At 43.3% G+C, this 17333-nt stretch overlaps 1 protein-coding gene across 8 annotated transcripts in view; it reads left to right on the top strand.

Annotated features, from left to right (window-relative positions):
• Positions 1–17333, top strand: part of setd5 (SET domain containing 5) — a 34402-nt gene extending 17069 nt beyond the window's left edge. Inside the window, exons 1-24 of one of the 8 annotated variants that reach the window (XM_023424613.2) lie at positions 1–119; positions 1903–2005; positions 2399–2661; positions 3005–3063; positions 3184–3371; positions 3548–3586; positions 3706–3996; positions 4299–4447; positions 4604–4721; positions 4855–4964; positions 5225–5474; positions 5699–5782; positions 5954–6115; positions 6665–7042; positions 7157–7417; positions 7705–7822; positions 8593–8822; positions 10376–10432; positions 10565–11050; positions 11411–11503; positions 14046–14332; positions 14480–14601; positions 14773–14861; positions 15884–17333. The exon at positions 1–119 is cut by the window's left edge and continues 150 nt beyond it. In XM_023424613.2, the coding sequence (XP_023280381.1) occupies positions 49–119; positions 1903–2005; positions 2399–2661; positions 3005–3063; positions 3184–3371; positions 3548–3586; positions 3706–3996; positions 4299–4447; positions 4604–4721; positions 4855–4964; positions 5225–5474; positions 5699–5782; positions 5954–6115; positions 6665–7042; positions 7157–7417; positions 7705–7822; positions 8593–8822; positions 10376–10432; positions 10565–11050; positions 11411–11503; positions 14046–14332; positions 14480–14601; positions 14773–14861; positions 15884–16426 (4551 nt within the window). In that variant the 5' untranslated portion in view covers positions 1–48 and the 3' untranslated portion in view covers positions 16427–17333. Of the gene's footprint in view, positions 120–536; positions 782–1902; positions 2006–2398; positions 2662–3004; positions 3064–3183; positions 3372–3547; positions 3587–3705; positions 3997–4298; positions 4448–4603; positions 4722–4854; positions 4965–5224; positions 5475–5698; positions 5783–5953; positions 6116–6664; positions 7043–7156; positions 7418–7704; positions 7823–8592; positions 8823–10375; positions 10433–10564; positions 11051–11410; positions 11504–14045; positions 14333–14479; positions 14602–14772; positions 14862–15883 lie in introns of those variants that run through there. The other 7 variants (XM_023424614.1, XM_087178857.1, XM_087178856.1 and 4 more) reach the window with 7 other exon arrangements.

Raw genomic sequence — 17333 nt, 5'->3', positions numbered from 1 at the left:
TTCCCTCCCCCCTCTTCCCCCCTCCCACGCGCCGCTGTGCTGGACGTCATGAGCATAGTAATCGCGCTGGGAGTCACCACACCTGAAACGTCTTACTCAGATATGGCTGCTGGATCAGAGTAAGTACTCACTACCAGCTAGTTGTTCTCTCATCTTATTTACAGCCTAGGTTTTTGTTTCTTGTTTTCATCAGTTCTTACAACATTTTACTCTCCACCTACTTACTGACATCTGCGGATGCATTAACATTGCTAAAATAGAGCTGGTGTCAAGATTGTAAACAAACTGCTGATCCAAATGAAACAAACAAACCTGACTGAAAAAGAAAACAGAGGTGACACAGAAATGCCCCATGGCACCGAACAACTACTGACCTATGGTTGACTGTGCATTGTGCATGCTCTCAGTTTTTAAATGCAATTCAGATTTATAATGAACATTTAAAAGTGCTGCACATGATTTGGTCAAACTAGGGGTTATGACTGCCCAGGAGTTCATCATTGCAACATAGTTCCGTTCAGTTGAATTCTGTAGTTATTCCCTTTTAGAAAATGTATTGTAGTACAACTCTTTGGCCCAAAGCAGCACAATATGTACATGCAACATTGCTGAGCTCTTTGTTCACATTTCTCTACAACTGTAGCACGTTGGGTTGTGATGAATATGCTTCCTGTCAGCAGTTTTCTGTATTCTCCACAAAGTCTGCCGGAGAGACCCGAAGAGATGGGAAGTGCAGTCCACCAAAGACTAAACTTTACCCGAGAGAAATAAAGAAAATACAGTATGTGATGCTTCAGTCAGGCTGGCTACACATGAACTCAAAACCCTCTTAAAGCAAAGCAATGTAACCATGATTCCTGAGTAGGGATGGACGATAAACAGAAATACCACCACAAGCCTCCTGTCTTCCCCATCAGAGCCACTTGGAAAATTCAGAGGTTTTGAAGTGGCCCAGTGTTTTCCTCACTTTTATTGTACTTTTGTTGACCAGAAAATTTGCAAGGCTGTTGCAACTTGTTTTGAAACTCACTCACTGAACGTTACTACCTGTTGTGTGCAGTGTGTAACTGGCCTGTGTAACTGTATATTGTGCCAAATTTAAATGAAACTGCAAATTTTATTTTATAAAAGTTTCAGTAATCTCATGATTATTTGCACATTTTGTCCAGTGGGACAACCCACCCGCCAGGAGCCTAATTATTATCCCTGTCATTTTTTACATTGTGGTCACTGTGTCCTGTATCGTCCAAGCCCTCTCTCTCTGTGTAAGGCATCATACCTCCACATCAGGGTCTAGCAGTTCTGAGTAGTGTCTGAGGAAATGTCTGCAGACAGCATAAGTAAGAACACTTGCCACTTCTCTGTAGGTAGCTCTGCTTTGGAGACTGAAGTTATGTGGAATCCACTTGGCCTCTCTCCCATCCACCCCTGTTCACGGCCCCCTTTAGTTTCCTCCACACCTCACCTCATAGGACTGATTCTAACACGAGGGAAAATACACAGCCTCTGCGGAGATAAACAAAATCCCAGGATTAAAATGTAATATTTTATCAGTTTGATACTTTTGACATTTAAGTTTGCTTCAGCTTTTGAGGACCAGGGGGAAAGGCAAGGTTATTCACTGTCTAGCCAGACCTCAGCTAAAGGGCAAAAGGAGTTGCATAACATAATGGCGGCCCACATTCCATTTCCTAAATTGCAGCTCTCCCAGGCTGGAGAGCAAACTTGAGCTTCTTGGTGCCATCTAGTGACTGATTGATGTCTTTTATTAAAACAGTTGGGAACAGATTTCCTGTAGTGGAAAAATAACTTCTCATGTGTACATCATTTTTTTGTTTTATCTTTATCCCTTAAAGTAATCTTTTTTTCTTTTTTTTTCTTCTTTTTTTTTTGATTTTCCAGCCCTGAGTCAGTTGAAGCAAGCCCTGCCGTGAATGAGAAAAACTACAACAACCACAGCTGTGGGAGCGCACAGAGTCATGGGTATCGAGGACTACCATATGCTGTGAGTTCATACTGCTGTTTTCTAATCATCAATTCTAATCATAGCATGTCTTATTGTACGAAAGAAGAATTACTCTCTATTAATCAAAGATAAGTTGCCTATGGTTGTGAACATGTTGAAAGCTAAAATAATAACTGTCTAATCTATCCAATCATTTCTTTTTCTAATCTTTTCAATTTCTTGTTCTATTAAAATAGAACAGCAAGATTAAAACTAAGGATTGGTTCTAGTTTGATTAAATCCATGAATGTCTATCCTACTATTGGTCTTCTGTAACCACAGACTACTTCTGTTATTAACAGCTGTACTGTTTCACATACCTGTTTTTTTGCCCCATTTTCATTCGTCTCCGTTTTCCGTTTCCCTTTTTGCCTGAACACCCGTTGTTTGAAGATGCAACAGTCTTCCGTTGTGTGTTGTCAGGATCACAACTATGGCGCACCCCCTCCCCCCACCCCACCCGCCTCCCCGCTCTCCCAAACCATCATCCCTCGCATGGATATCAACGGCGTGCTACTCGGCTCCCGATATCACGAAACTCCCGATGACAACTCAGCTGACAGCGACAGCTCCTCAGAGGAGGATGGGGCCATGGCCAGCTGGTGTCACTGCAGCCTGACGCCGGATGGCTTGCTCATCAAATGTGACAACTGCAGGTAAGAGATGGAAAAACGGAGCAGTCTGTATCCAGAAGCACTTTGGTATTCAACTCTCCCAACCTTCCCTGCTGTGGGATCAGCTGCATGTGTAACCTGTATTTCAAAAAAGTGTGAACATCCATGATAAAATATAATGCTACTGACACTGGTTACAGTGAAGACTGGCATTGTGTAGAAGGATCACAACTAGAGGATCATTTTAAAGACTACTAGTAATTTTGAGGTTTTTAACCAGGGCCAGTTAAGTGTTGGAAAACTTTCAAATCTAGTTGCAGAACCACATTGACAAAACATTGCCTGTTTGTTTGAAATGCTGATTTGTTTTATTGTGGTGTTTCAGGGGACTTGACAGGAGGAAAGGAGCAGAGGGCCAACACAGGAAGACAGAAAATGTCTCAGGTACGTGTCTTATTCTTGTTCATTTAGGCTTAGAGAAGTTTGTAACCATGCCTCATAAAGCATATTACTGATAGATGTTCCCCATCATATCTGATTCATATATATGTGTTTTCTTGGTAGCTGGAGAAAGCAGTGCCACAGAGAGTGGTGATGAAGAGGTGTCGCCCTCCACCATCTCCTACACTGCCACCCAGCATACACCCACCAGCATCAAACTCACTGTCAACCGGGTCAAAAGGAGCAAATCCAAAAAGAGGAAGAAGAGTACGGAGAAGGCCCGTGGAACCCCGAAAGGCAAGAAAGTCAAGGTATGTGAAATGTTAGAAACATACTGGTTCATTATGAGTCTGAGTCAGATTAAAGTCCTGTATGGAACTTTTTTATTTTCTTCTTTGTTACCAGCCCGCCACATTGAAAACTCTACAACTATAGAATAGTAGCTGCTTAATCTGTCAGTGTATTGATATGGGTAAACTTCTTCCAGGCTTTCCGAGAGGGTTCTAGGAAGTCCATGAGGATGAAGGTAAGATTAGAGTTAACATCCCATTTATGTGAAGTTATGGATTACACAGTGCAGCCTCATGCTTCCCTTCTCTCTAAAGAAAAACTCTCATAACCTGCTCCATCTTTTATTCTGCCTAGAATTCGACGACTGAGGCCAGCGTGCTGGATGAAAATACAGCAGAGGGGTGGGAGAGCAGGATCCGCCAGTGGACCGACCAGTATGAAGAGGCTCTGGCGAACCAGTACAGTGCTGACGTCCAGACACTGCTTCAGCTTCACCGTGCTGCCAGCACCACTGCCTCGAAGACCGAGAGCAGCGCCACAATGCCTCCCTCCACCACACAGATCCACACCTCAGTCGACGCCATGGACACCATCAACCGTACTGAGCTAGCCTGTAACAATACAGTGCTCGGCTCACAGATGCAGGTTAGCCGGAGTCCGAATCCAATTTTGCATGCATGTGAAACAGTACTATTGCGAAAGATGCAATGTGATTAACCATATTAAACCCATAGTTACCCGAATAACACATTATATGAAAACATTTTACTGATCGATAGAAAATCAAAGAGCGCAAGTCAGCTTTTTTCCAAACTTGTCCATCAGATAAATGACGTAGCCTCTTTACATTTTAGTTACTGGTTCTGTAGGCACGGGTAGTCATGTCATGATGTTTTTAATATTAGCCTGCAGTTACAAATAAATAATTTGTGATTGGCTTTTTGTAGCTCCAGTTGGGGCGCGTAACGCGAGTGCAGAAACACAGGAAGATCCTCCGAGCAGCAAAGAACCTGGAACCAGAAACACTTATCATTGAATATCGGGGAAAGGTCATGCTCAAACAACAGTTTGAAGTCAACGGACATTTCTTCAAAAAGTAAGAGGTCACAGTTTATTAGTGATGGGCTATAGTAATTGTGGTATTTGTGTCCAAAGACAACTGATGCATTCTCAAGGTTTATTGTTCTCTCACCTTTATTTTTTAAATATAAAACAATTGTTTTTGATACCAGTGTCTCCATATTTTTTCCAGACCCTACCCTTTTGTGCTGTTTTACTCGAAATTTAACGATGTAGAGATGTGTGTTGATGCACGGACCTTTGGAAATGATGCACGTTTCATCAGGAGGTCATGTACACCCAATGCTGAGGTCAGCCATGAAGCTTTATTTAAATTTGAATACATGTCAGTGATGGAGAAAATGGTTTTGCTTAAGTGTAATGCTCTCTTTGTCTTTTTAACTAAGATAAATTTCCATCTGTTCCGACTGTTCCTGTCGACAGGTCCGACATATGATTGCTGAGGGAATGATCCATCTGTGTATCTACGCTGTCAGTCAAATCACGAAGGACGCTGAGGTCACCATTGGATTTGACTATGAGTTCAATAGCTGGTCAGTACCGATCCTAATTCCATACCTTTTACTTTCCACCTTCTTTGAACCAGCCACTAAAAAGCAACACAGGTCAAATCCTTCCACCCAATCAACAATGATATCAAGTACAAGTGGTAATAGAGCAAACCCTGTCTAGAAATGTACAGAAGATATGATGCAACACATGTTGGTGTCAGATATGAAGCAGGTATTTTGTGCTTTACCTGAAAACCTTTTCTCCAGTGTAATCTTCTCCTCTCTTGGTAACAAACCACCAGTAATTACAAAGTGGACTGTGCCTGCCATAAGGGCAATCAGAACTGCCCGGTGCAGAAGCACAACCTGAGCCCTAGGGAGAGCATCCTGAGTCCCCCCTCCCTGCTGCCTCCCTCTCCTCTGGTTGGTGCTGAGACCCGACGGAGAAAAGCTCAGAGAAGGGAAATGGAGGGCTGCCTGGCCAGTGACAGCAACCAGATCCTCGACGAGCACCAGGATGCCAAAGAACTGCAGGGGACAAGTGACACAGAGGTGTGTGTCTAACTAAAATGAAGAGATCTGCACATTAATTGGGTAAAAGCTAAGGTTTAGCAAAGATATCAAACCAATGATTGCTTAAGATTAAGCAAAGGGACAATAAAATGTTCTAAACACATGGCTCAGTTATTTAAAATTCCAATAGTATCCAAATATTGCCTTTACTTAGTGCTGGGTAAAATGTTTTCCTCATGTGCTGCCTGTGCATGTACAATTAGGAGAGACTGCTGGATGAGGTGAAGGTGGAAGAGGCAGAGGAAGGAGAAGTGGATGAAAATGGGGTCACCGTCTCCAGTAAAAGAGTATGTCATCTTAATTATTTTCCAGTACAGCTGTTTTACAAATCTCACATACTTTTATTTATATCTATATCCTGTATATTATTGTTATACATCAGTCATTCAGAAGACAAAATGTTTCAGGTAAGTGTGATACTGCCTATGTAACTCAACTCTCTGTGCCTATTCATGTAGACATTTAACAGCCTGGAAAGGAGGCGGAGGAGAGTGGGAGGAGCAGACATTAAGGAAGAGGGTGTGGAAACTGAGGACGGGGCAGGAAACCCCACAGGGAACACCCCCACGCCCCACAACACTGGAGTTGGGGTCAGCACAAGACGTACCACCTATGTCATGGTCAGTGAGAGAAATCAAGTTGTTTGATCTGTATGTGTTAAAGTGATAGTTTGGGTTATTTGACGTGTGGTTGTATTAGGTACTTATCCATAGTCAGTGTATCAGTGTTTGGAGAAGCAGGCAGGAGTACCGGCGCAGAGGCTGAGCAGTGTACTGCAGGAAAAACATTTTTCAACCATTTAAAAAATGCCCATCTAAAAACCAGCAAGATAAAGCGGTGGAAAATATTCAAAAATCAGAATACGCTTAAACTGATAGTGGTTTTTCAGGTGGGCATTTTCTAGGTGGCTAAAGTACAATTTTTTTTTTCTGCTGTCCCCATCTACAGCAGTACACTGCTCAGCTTCTGTGCCAGTACTCCTGCCTACTTCTTCAAACTGGGAGCGCACTGACCCAGACCTACTGCAGGTAAAACACTGACTATGGATAAATACCTCATACAACCACATGTCAAATAACCCGAACTATCACTTTCTTCTTTCATTGTGTTTTTTGTTGTCATCTTTCTGGTGGCATCTGATTTATTTGTTCTACTTATATTCTGTTAAGGAAACACCATCTATTGAAGAAAAGACCTCGTTACCCTACTTGCCTACACCAGCTGCTCCCCCTAAACCTGCGCGACCTACCAAGCCTCGGCCCAAAAGCCGGATCTCTCGCTACCGGTCAAGCTCATCGCAGCGGGCTCGGCGGCAGCGTCAAGCCCTCGCCCAGCAGGCGGCAGCAGCTGCTGCAGCTGCAGCTTTGGCAACAGTCCCATCATCAGCTGAGCAGGGGGCTGCTCTAGATGAGGATGGATCTCAGGGTCCTTATGGTGGCGAACATGGCCACGGAGAGAGCAGTCTGGGGAGTCATATCCTCGATGGAGAAGGCCAGGGTCTAAACTGCATAAATAGGGGCAACTTGCGCTACCCCAAAACCAAGAAGGTTAGAGGACATTGGACTTGAGAAAACATTCTACAATTCATTTTTAAATTCTCTGGTCAAGTCAAGCTTTCCTAATCATATGTGTTATTTTGTATGTTCTGTGCAATGCCACAGTACCTTGTGACAGAGTGGCTGAATGACAAAATCCCTGGAGGGGAGAAGGTCCACCAAGAGGTGCCTGTTGAGCGCCTGCTGCGGATAACCACTGACCCCACGGTGCTGGCCACCACCCTCAACATGCTGCCAGGCCTCTCCCACTCATCGCTCATTTGCACCACACCCAGACACTACGTCCGCTTCGGCTCCCCCTTCAACCCTGAGAGACGCAGACCCCGCCCACTCCAAATGGATGGCACTTATGGCTGCTACAAAAAGGTAAGAGAAAGATGAAGTATATGAATATAAAAGATATACAAATATGCTCATCCTTAGTGAAGTTGCATTGAGTGTTCATGCTGTTACAAGCCTCTCTGCACAGTAAATACTGAAGCTGTCCATTTTGTTGCTTTACATTCATGTAATAAACATACACATGTAAATTAGATGGTAATGTGCAGGAGAAATAAAAGAAAGAAAAAATGGTAGTGAGCGATTACTATCAGCAGTTTCCACTGTATGTCAGTTTGTGTTTTAAACCAGACATTACTGTTGTTTTGACACAGCGATGGATAAAGCAGGTGGAAGATGAGAGCTGTTCGGCCAGTATGGAGGATGGCACTGAGTCAACCTCCTCCCAGCAAAGTACCAGTAGCAGATCCACCCCCAACCCCCTGTCCAGTGGTATGTACACACCTCCCTCCATCAGGATGATTCATTTACTGGCAGCTGTCAGTGAAGCCTTTGAAACGACCTGTTTTTTTTTGTTTATTCTTCAGAAAATGTTACTTGACTTAAGCTTGTTCTTCATCTAGTCACACCCATTAAACATTCACAGTCCTGTTCAATAACTTTGGACCATTCCTCCTCCTCTTACAGCTAGAGACCCATTCTTAGGATGTCTGATGTGAGTGACTCTCTTCAGGTCATTCCACAGCATCTCTGTTGAGTTAAACAGTTAAAAATGATAGTAATACTATCAGGGCCATTCATCTTTAACTTTGTTTATTGTGTGTTTTGTCTCTTTTTGACAAAGAATACAAGTGTAGGAAGGCAGAGAGAGTCTGTGACCACAACTGTACAAAGAACAATTACACTTAATGTAGGGTGAAAAGGCAATAACATGAACTGATAAACAAAAGATCCACAAGGCCTAATATCTGCCATCATGATATTATCATATGCTTATTATAAACATGGCAGCAAGATTTTTCAAATATCACTTTCATGATGAATACATGTTCACATTGGCAGGTGTTTCCTGTGAATAGATTCAAATGTTTGAGAGTTTTGTAAAAGTCCTGACTCCAAGTTGCTTTTGTTGATGTCATTAGCTGCACTGTGAACGTTTGAATGTTGTATTCAGTAAGAACAGTTGTTATCGTTATTAGTTGTGTTGTTCTTTTTTCTTTTTCTTTTTTTTTTACACATTTTATGTCTTTTAAAAATCACAGAAGTCAACGCGCCGTTTAAAAAGCGTCGCTCCAAGTATATGGCAGAGATGACACCAGCACCGTCAGACCACCTGCTTCGCCCATTGTCACCCATCACACCGCCACTCCCAGAGGACTCCCTCCACCCGCTGCTTCACACCCCCTGTGGCTCCCTGGTGCCCAATGGCCTGACCTACTCACCCATGCCCTCACTGCCGGCAAGCCGCTGCAACACACCGTTGCAATTTGAAGTAAGGTCACAACAACATACACCTACATCCACAAATACAGTGATTCCCATTACCATCTTTACCAGTCTCACAAGGCACACAAATCCCACACGAACACAATCCAGGACTTCTTTAGTTAACTGTTGTCGTTGGTTATAATTGAAGTCTCTGTCAGTCGTCTTAGCTTGTCAGAGGTTGTGGCTGAACATCCATCACCTCTACAGATTAATGTACAGTGTGTGTTTCTTTCAACATCAAGTCCATGTGTGAGTATAATATTTTAGAATTAATTGAACCTCTTCGTGAGTATAATCAGTTGTGTTAATTATACACCGACTGCTGAGAGACCATTGGTTTAAGTTTCTTCCGTGCACAAAATGAGCTGTCTTTTTGAGCCTAAACATGTTCAAGTCAAATTTTAATTTAGTTTTATGGGTGAACATGGGTGTGGTAAAATGAATCGATAGCGCCCCCTATAAAATTTCAACAAGGCAGTACTTGCCCTGTCTTTCACCTACATGTATGAAAATCATTGGGCACATGTAACATGTAACAGACCTACAGAAAAGACTACTGCACCCCATACCCTAAACCGAACAGGATTTTTGGAATGTTTTTGGAATTTACTGTTCATTTACAGGCACTGTACTTTTATGAACTCCTACTAGAAATTAATCAGATCGACTTCACATTTGGTCAGTCTCATCTTGAGACTTTTGCATTGCTAAAGTACGGACTTTGAGTTTTGGTTGAATGACCTGTCCGTGGCAGTGCGGCAATAATTTAACTTGATATAACTCCAGCACATGTTGTTCAAACCGCCACAAACTTTAAATGATTGATTAGAGTCCAGCCTGAAGACATCTTCATGTTAATATTCATTTATAAATATAGCGCCACATTATGGCGACAGTCAAGTTATACAATTTGATGTACCATCTTCCCCAAACTTCACGTGTTTGATGACAGTCCCACACTGACAACATCTGCATGGTAGCATGGCGTCACAGTCATAGCGCTACCCAATGAAAACAGGAAGTAACCCTTGAGTTACAATCATCATTTGATTTACATGAAATTTTCATGGTCTGGTTTACACTTGATTAACAGGAACATAATGTATGTTTTTGGTGCGTGTCCTCTAGCACCACATGGACACCAGTAGTAAAACAAAACATGCAATACATCATGTCCGCCGCCACACAGCCCTTGCAGGGCATCTTACCTGTAACCGCGGTGTCCGATGATGACGACGATGCACAGCTGCGTTAACTGGCCTCCTGGCTCAACGCTGCTTACAGCTTTAATTCAATATCATATCTGGGGAATATTGTTAATTGCCGAGGATAAACTACTGTTTTTATGCAAATTACCCCTTTGGTGCGCGACACAATTTAATCTTTGTTTTCCAATTATACCCGTTGACAAAAATAGTTAATCCTCAACACCAACACATCAATAGAATTTATTTTGCTGTTGATTTACCTGGGCAGGTTATCCAAATGTAATTAATGTGTGGGACACATCACGTTTGAAACTGTGATGTTTCTAATAGCCTTTGCCTTTCTCTTTAGAACATATCATCCCCTGAGGCATCTCCTGTTCACCGGCCAGAGTCCATCTCACCTGAGGTACAGTCCCATCTCTCCCCCACTGACTCTTAACTGCTGTTAACTGCTGACTGCTCACTCCAGTTCGTCTGATTAACCCCATCTTCTCCATTTGTCTTTCAATTTCTCTGTCCTTTACTTCTTTACTCACAGCCATGTCTTCAGACAGACTTTGAAGTCCCTCGGCCTCAGTTCCCAGACCTGTCACTCCCCTCCAGCTTGGAGAGCCCTGTGGCCATGACGTCAGATGACTTTTCCCTTCCTGGATGCCCCTCAGGCCCAGATTCCCAGGGTCCATCATCCGTGGGAACCAGTTCCCTAAACCCAGTGTCGTGTCCTTCCTCAGACCTAAACCCCCAAAACAGGGAGCAGGCCTTCAGGACAGAGTTCAACCTCATATACACTTGCTCGCCCCTCAATTCAAACTTGGGGAACCCCGTGGCCACTGACTGCCGCCAATCCCAGTCAGAAGGAGGCTTCTCCCCTGCAGAGTCCTTCCACAGTTCCATAAGTGGCCAGGGGCTGATGGGAGATGTGGGCCCTGGCTCCATGTCGCCCTACGGTGAGCCTCATTATGGGGGAGGCTACCCAGACAGTGGCACACCTCCTCACACCAGCAACCCACCACAAAAGAGGAAGGCAAGTTCTCTGCATCTTAATGACAAGAATGTGAAAACTGTTTTTTATTAGATAATTTTTCAGGTAAATCGTTAAGAGTTTCATCTTTTCTTCTCAAGCACGAATGACATGTGATATCTGCAAATTGAAAAGCCAAAAGTCATAAAATATATCAATTTCTCCCTTGTGTCTGGGGGACAAATCCAATAGCAACTGGCATTTAAAAACATATATAACCATTTTATGTGTATATCTGAAATGATTTCGACTCTGTAGCTTTGACCCTCCCTCCCCCTTCCCTCTCCCTCCGTCCCCTTCCTCCCCCTCGCTGTTAGTTGACACTTTCTGCCAAGTCTCTCTTCCACTTTTCTTCCAAGGCAGAGGGCCAACCAGCATACCATTAGTCTGCTGACAGGGAAGCCAGATTACCAGGCTATATCTGTAAGAAGTGAATACAAGCCAGTACAAAATATGGTGAATATTCTCCCTACAACTACATATTTAGAAGTGTGCATGTAAATATTGTTTCTTTGCATCTACATACAACACCCACCCCATGCTCCGTCAACAACTCCGCCCCCTCCCCTCCTCCAAACCTACATTGAATTCTGACTATAGTTTTGAGCAGGAGTTTTGGTTTATTCTGCCATTTCAGTCAAATTCATTGAAGTGTGTGAAGGTTCATCCATTGCCTTCAACATAAGAGGCTGATGGTTCATGAATTCTCATGGTGTTGTCAAGATGAAGTCCATGTGTCTTCGCTCCATCTCATCCATGGCTCTTTCCAAACTGTGATCAATGTTCTGTGCAGCTCTACTGTGAGCTTGGCTAAATTTACCAGTGTGGTTTTCACCATGGGACAGTCCTGAAGCGCAGGGAGTCTTGGATTTATTTATTTTAGGTTTTAGTGTTCCCTCATAAGTCAGCAGTCCTCACACAACAAATGTGTTAAGTTGAGGTGGTCACAACACTTGCTACCATTAAAGGACTGGCTGGGATAAGGAATTGTACTTGAATGTCATTAAAATGATTTCTAATGATGGCCAAAGAGAACACATTTAAAACACATGAACATTTGAAAGTGTAGGACCAGTTCCTCAGATATTTTCTCCCGCAGGTACTGTTACCGATCCTCCTCACACTGCGTTCACCATTAAGATTCCACATGCCAAGAATTTAATTACAAATAAAGAAATGCCTCCAGATGGATTTACACCAGCATTTTCCAACAAAAGTTACTCTGCATGTGACATTCAGAGGAAAATCAGATTTAGAGTAATACATTTTATGGATTGAATTTAGGATAAAATTCAGTATGAAGTAATTCAAGCCTCAAGATCAAACAAAACTGGGTCAGCTGACCCATCTAGGCCACATTGAAACAAAAGTGAATACATGAAAAGGAAAACATGATGTTATTACAACTTGGCTTTTGTTTTTGTAGCTCCAGCCAATGGTTCTATCAGTTACAGTAACACTGTACTGTGATCTGAGATCTTTAGTTGTGACTACATCACTGACGGTGGATCTTAATGGCCCTGGAAACACAAGCAGTCAGATGATCAGACATGATCAAGTTTCACATAAAGCAGATGATCTAAACCAGGGCTTTTCAAAGTCTGAGACTGTGGGCTTCCCCTCAGACAAACCTTGGAAAAAGGCACCTCTTCATCCCACCTTGGTTTACTTTGTTTCACTTACTTCCTGGACGCCTATTGGGATCATGATTATGTTATTTGATCCCAAAAACACTCAACAATTGAGCCAAGATACTCTAATACTGCTGTTTGACTTAACTTGAGACTAAACCAGATACATAAAAAAGGTGTGTCCTAAAGCTTTTGTTAGTTCTTGACTCTGGGAAAGTGGGAAAAACTGTAAAATAACCGAAACTGTTGTATCTTTAAATTATCTCTTTAACCAAATCACTCACTTAGTATCATTTACATGATCTCCTTTTAATAATTAATGTAATAACTAACCTTCCATTCGCTGAGCCTCCCTTGAAACTGTTTGAAAACCTCTGATCTAAAGCACTTTGGAAGTAAAACTGTAAGTACGCACACTTGCAATGTTTCTGATAAGCCCTTGTTGCACAGCGAATCTGACAGTACACAGCTACAAGTAAAGTACGTCAGTGGAGACATAAGCAGTGATGGATGTTTTCAACAACTAGTTTCAGCAATAGTTTTACCATTTCTGTTTGTTTTCTCTTCAAGAAAACTAAAAATAAAGCTCAAGTTGTAAATAAATAATCTGTAGTTTTCCTTTTAAGCACAGCTGACTTCCAGTCCTCCTTATTACACTGTCTTCAAGTCTCTGTATGTAATCTGGAGCTTTGCAAAGATTCAGGCAAGAGCCATTCATGTCGGTATCTGACTCTGCTCATCATCTCGCCCCCCTGCCTCCTTCATGTACCCTCCTCTATTACCACAAGCCTTGTCTGTGTCATGACAACATTAACCTGGGATGAGTGCTCTCATTCTCATTGTTGAAGAGTCGAGGTGTGTTTCTATGTTGTGCGTGTGCTCGAACTTTCTGTGGACGTGGATATGAGTGTTTTTATTGTTTCAGCGTGGTTGCATCATGGCGTGATGCATTTAAAGTTGCCTGCTCTTGCGTCAAAGCATTAGATGCTGTATGTTACTAACAATGCATTCAGAACACACAAAGTTGATCTGCAGTTTGCTGTATTTGAGCCTCTCTCATGACTTGAAGTATGTTAATGGAATGGAACAAAAACAAAATGCATACAGTATCATTTCCATGTTAACGGTTAATGTCCATGGTGATGAAGGTGTGTTTCTTTATGTCATATTGAGTCATGGTAAATACTGTTAACAGGTGAGTCCTCTCTGGTGTGGTGCATGCAGTCTGCCCATCACTCAGTGCAGTTTTTGTGAATGATGTGATCGAGTCAGCAGCGCAGCATCAGTGTGAATGACATGAAGTTTTGTTGAATCTGTCCCTCAACAACAGTTGTTTAACAGAACCTCTCCTCCCTCTGCTGCCTCAGGTGTCTTTGCTGGAGTACCGTAAAAGGAAGCAGAGCAGCGGTCGTGACTCTGAACCCGCCGGCAGCAGCTCCTCTCTGGGCGGCACCCCCACCCGGCCTGGCTCCCACTACAGCCAGGACCCTCATCATCCCCATTCCCATCAGCAGATGCAGCCCCCGGCCTCCCCACACAGCTCCTTCCCTCCCTCAGCCCACGCCAACCCTATCTCACAAATAGAGGAGATCAGTCCTCCGGACCACCAGGGCCTGCTTGTGCAGTCCAGACCCCAGGAGAACAACAACCAATGGTGAGGGGCAGAGAGAGACAGCTCACTACATGTTACATCCCCCTGAAGCTCTCAAGTCATGTTTTATAAGCTGCCTCATGGTGTTCAGGTTTTGTTCCTGGTCAGAGCTGACTGGTTGATAACCTCTGAATTTGTATTTTTTCAAAGGATGGTTCCCACTACTGTTGAACGTCTAAGGGAAGGCCAGGGTGGCCTGGAGCGAAGGCTGAGAAGCATCAAGATGGAGCGCATTTACAAGAGGAGCGATGGCTCTACAGAGAAGGAATTTGGTATGAAGACACTGCAAATGTCAGGAACTCCTGCAGAGAAATTGTGTTGACAAAACCATAAGAATACCTGTTGATATAAATAAACACAATAATGATATGTTGAGTTCTTAAACTTCCCATATGATGTAGTTTTCTCAGTGCTGGAGTTGATCCACCTTTCTGTGTTTTCAGATGCAGATCGATATGAGATGCAGGCAGCGACCATGGCTTCTCCCATGAAGAGTCCACACAGATACAGCCCCTCTGTGTATTCACATCAGGTACCTGTACAAACCACCCACCAGTGACAAGCTGCCTGATGAACATATGATCTTTCTAGTGTCTATTTCTGCTTGTGTTCAAGACTCCAGACTTGATTAAATGTTATTGTTAATGAGGCGAGTGTTCGTTTGTATGATCATATCTTGAATGCCTGGTCAATGGTGCATTTAAGGCTACGTCCACGTTCTGCAATTTTGTTTTAAAACGCAACTCTTTTCCTACATTTGCTCCTGACTTCCACACTACTCCGGAGTTTTCAAGCCCTGAAAATTGAGACTTTTGGAAACTGAACTCGTTTTAGTGTGAAAACTCTGGGGTTGTGTTGAATCTGGCCTGACAAAAACAGAGACGTTTGGAAACAATGACGTCCCTGATGGGTCTCATCAGCCTCTACTACCAGTGGTGAAAACAACAAGGATAATGAATTAGTGTTACTGTCCTTGTTGTTTTTGCCAGCCGAGTTTGTAGTGTTTTTTGCAAATAACCAACTGCAGAGTAGACAGTCTGCTTCCTGTTTACACCGGCTCACACATGCCCAGTGTACATGAATGGTCATGTATGTGTTAATTTTCAGGTGTGTTAGTCTGGACGGAGATCATTTTAGTTTGAAAACGCTCTTTTAAAATGAAAACATAGTAGTGTGGACGTAGCCTAAATCTTCACTGGCCATAAATAAAGTAATTAGCGTTCATTCAAATGCTAATACTGATCCTGCATTTTTCTGAAAGTCCTGTATCTCCACCTTGCTGGTAGATGTACAGATGTCCATTATTGAAGCTTAATGGACTATAACTTGGCAGTATTTTAAATCTTCACATTGTTTAGCTCCACACTCACAAACACAAGAGAGATATTCATTCAGTTTGTAAATGAAAGTCATGATGCTATCTTGGTTTATCCAATGGCACGGACACCTGCATTTTGTAACCATAGGAACCTTCCTTTCCACATGACATGAAAGCAGCCTTAAATATGTGTCATTGTCACAGAGTAGTGAGTGTGTGTCTGTGTGTGTGTTCAGTCATCAGAAAGCCACCGGCAAACTGACAGCCCGTCGTTCCGCCAGCAAACCTCCAACTCTCCATTCCGGGGTTCCTACAGTCCCTCATCAGGCCAGAGCTTCTACGCACGCCACTCCTCGCACCCTGGACTGTCCCAGGACCACCCCCCATCCTCCTACCCCAGTCACTCCCCCACCCCAACCTCATCCTCAGACTCCAGGCCGCCAGCGGGGTCTCTACACCAGCAGAGTGGCTACGGCAGCAGCCATTTAAAAGCAAGCCTTTTGAACAGCAGCGGCCTGGCGCGGGCTCCTACCCCTGGATCCAGGGCCCAAGGGCAGACTAAAACAGACTCGGGCCCCCTGGCCTCCAGAGGGAGTCAGCAGCAGGTGTCTCGCAGCCTGAAGTCAGGCAGCCCAGGCCAGGCAACGCTGCAGGCCAGCTCCAGGCTGCTGTCGGCCTCTGGACCGACACACTACCCACAGCGAGGGACAAGCCTCAGCCAGTTCCAGCACTCCCCCCTTCAGGGACCTGGAGTAAGGACACAGTCAGGAAGCTTTTAGGACCTTGTTTAAGTGTGAGTGTGTGTGTGTGTGTGAGTGAGTGAGTGCGTGCATGTGTGCGTGTGTGTACGAAGCTGCGTACCCCCTCAACCCCTAAAGCTGTGGTGAAATGGGGCTCAGGGAGTTTGGGGAGGGTAAATGTACAGATCTAAGAGGAGCAAGGACTTCTTTACGGATTTCTCCTTTTCTTATTTTCTGTCTTTTCTTTTTTTATTTTCAGAAAAAAAATAAATGACCACATACTGCACAAAGCTAATCATTGACTTTGAACATTAAGGAATCAGTGGAAAAAGCGATTTGGATGACACATTCACAGGAAAAAAAGAAGAAAAACACAAAAAAACAAGAAATCACATGTAACTTGAAATTGTCCCCAGTGTTTCCTGATGTGCTGGACTGTGCAAACAGGCTCAGAAAGTAAAACTTCCACACAAATGTCTGTACAAAGTTATAAAAAGCTGTACCTGTCGTTTTGGTACCCAGGTTGGATAAATGCTGAGATGCATATATACGAGTCTGTGCTGCAGTAAATAAGTGTTTGATTTGGAAATGGGGAAATGATTCAAGCCAAGGCAACACGTTAATCATCCGTTAGAGATGCATTAGAGAGATGGGGAGGACGGGCTTTTCCCTTTTTAAGGGTCATTCCATATGATTACCAGTTTCCATGTTCTCTCACTAAACATGAAAACAGCCCTTTTTTTCCTCAAAGTTCTGTCTGTTCCAATGTTCTGTTATTTTTGGTTCTGTTCTGTTCTCTCATCCCCACTGGACTGTTTTGATTTCACTTTAGGGCTACTTCACTGTAGACTTCTGATATTGTACTTGAGACATACAGGTCTTATGATCCATGGTGCTGCATTCTTGTTTTTTCCAATAAATTTGAAATCCAGTTATGTTCCCCACA

The sequence above is a fragment of the Seriola lalandi genome, unplaced genomic scaffold (assembly GCF_002814215.2).
Source record: "Seriola lalandi dorsalis isolate HSWRI2012SDOR001 ecotype SW California unplaced genomic scaffold, Sedor1 jcf7180002054748, whole genome shotgun sequence".
NCBI lineage: Eukaryota > Metazoa > Chordata > Actinopteri > Carangiformes > Carangidae > Seriola > Seriola lalandi.
This window is presented reverse-complemented; position numbering and strand designations above follow the sequence as displayed.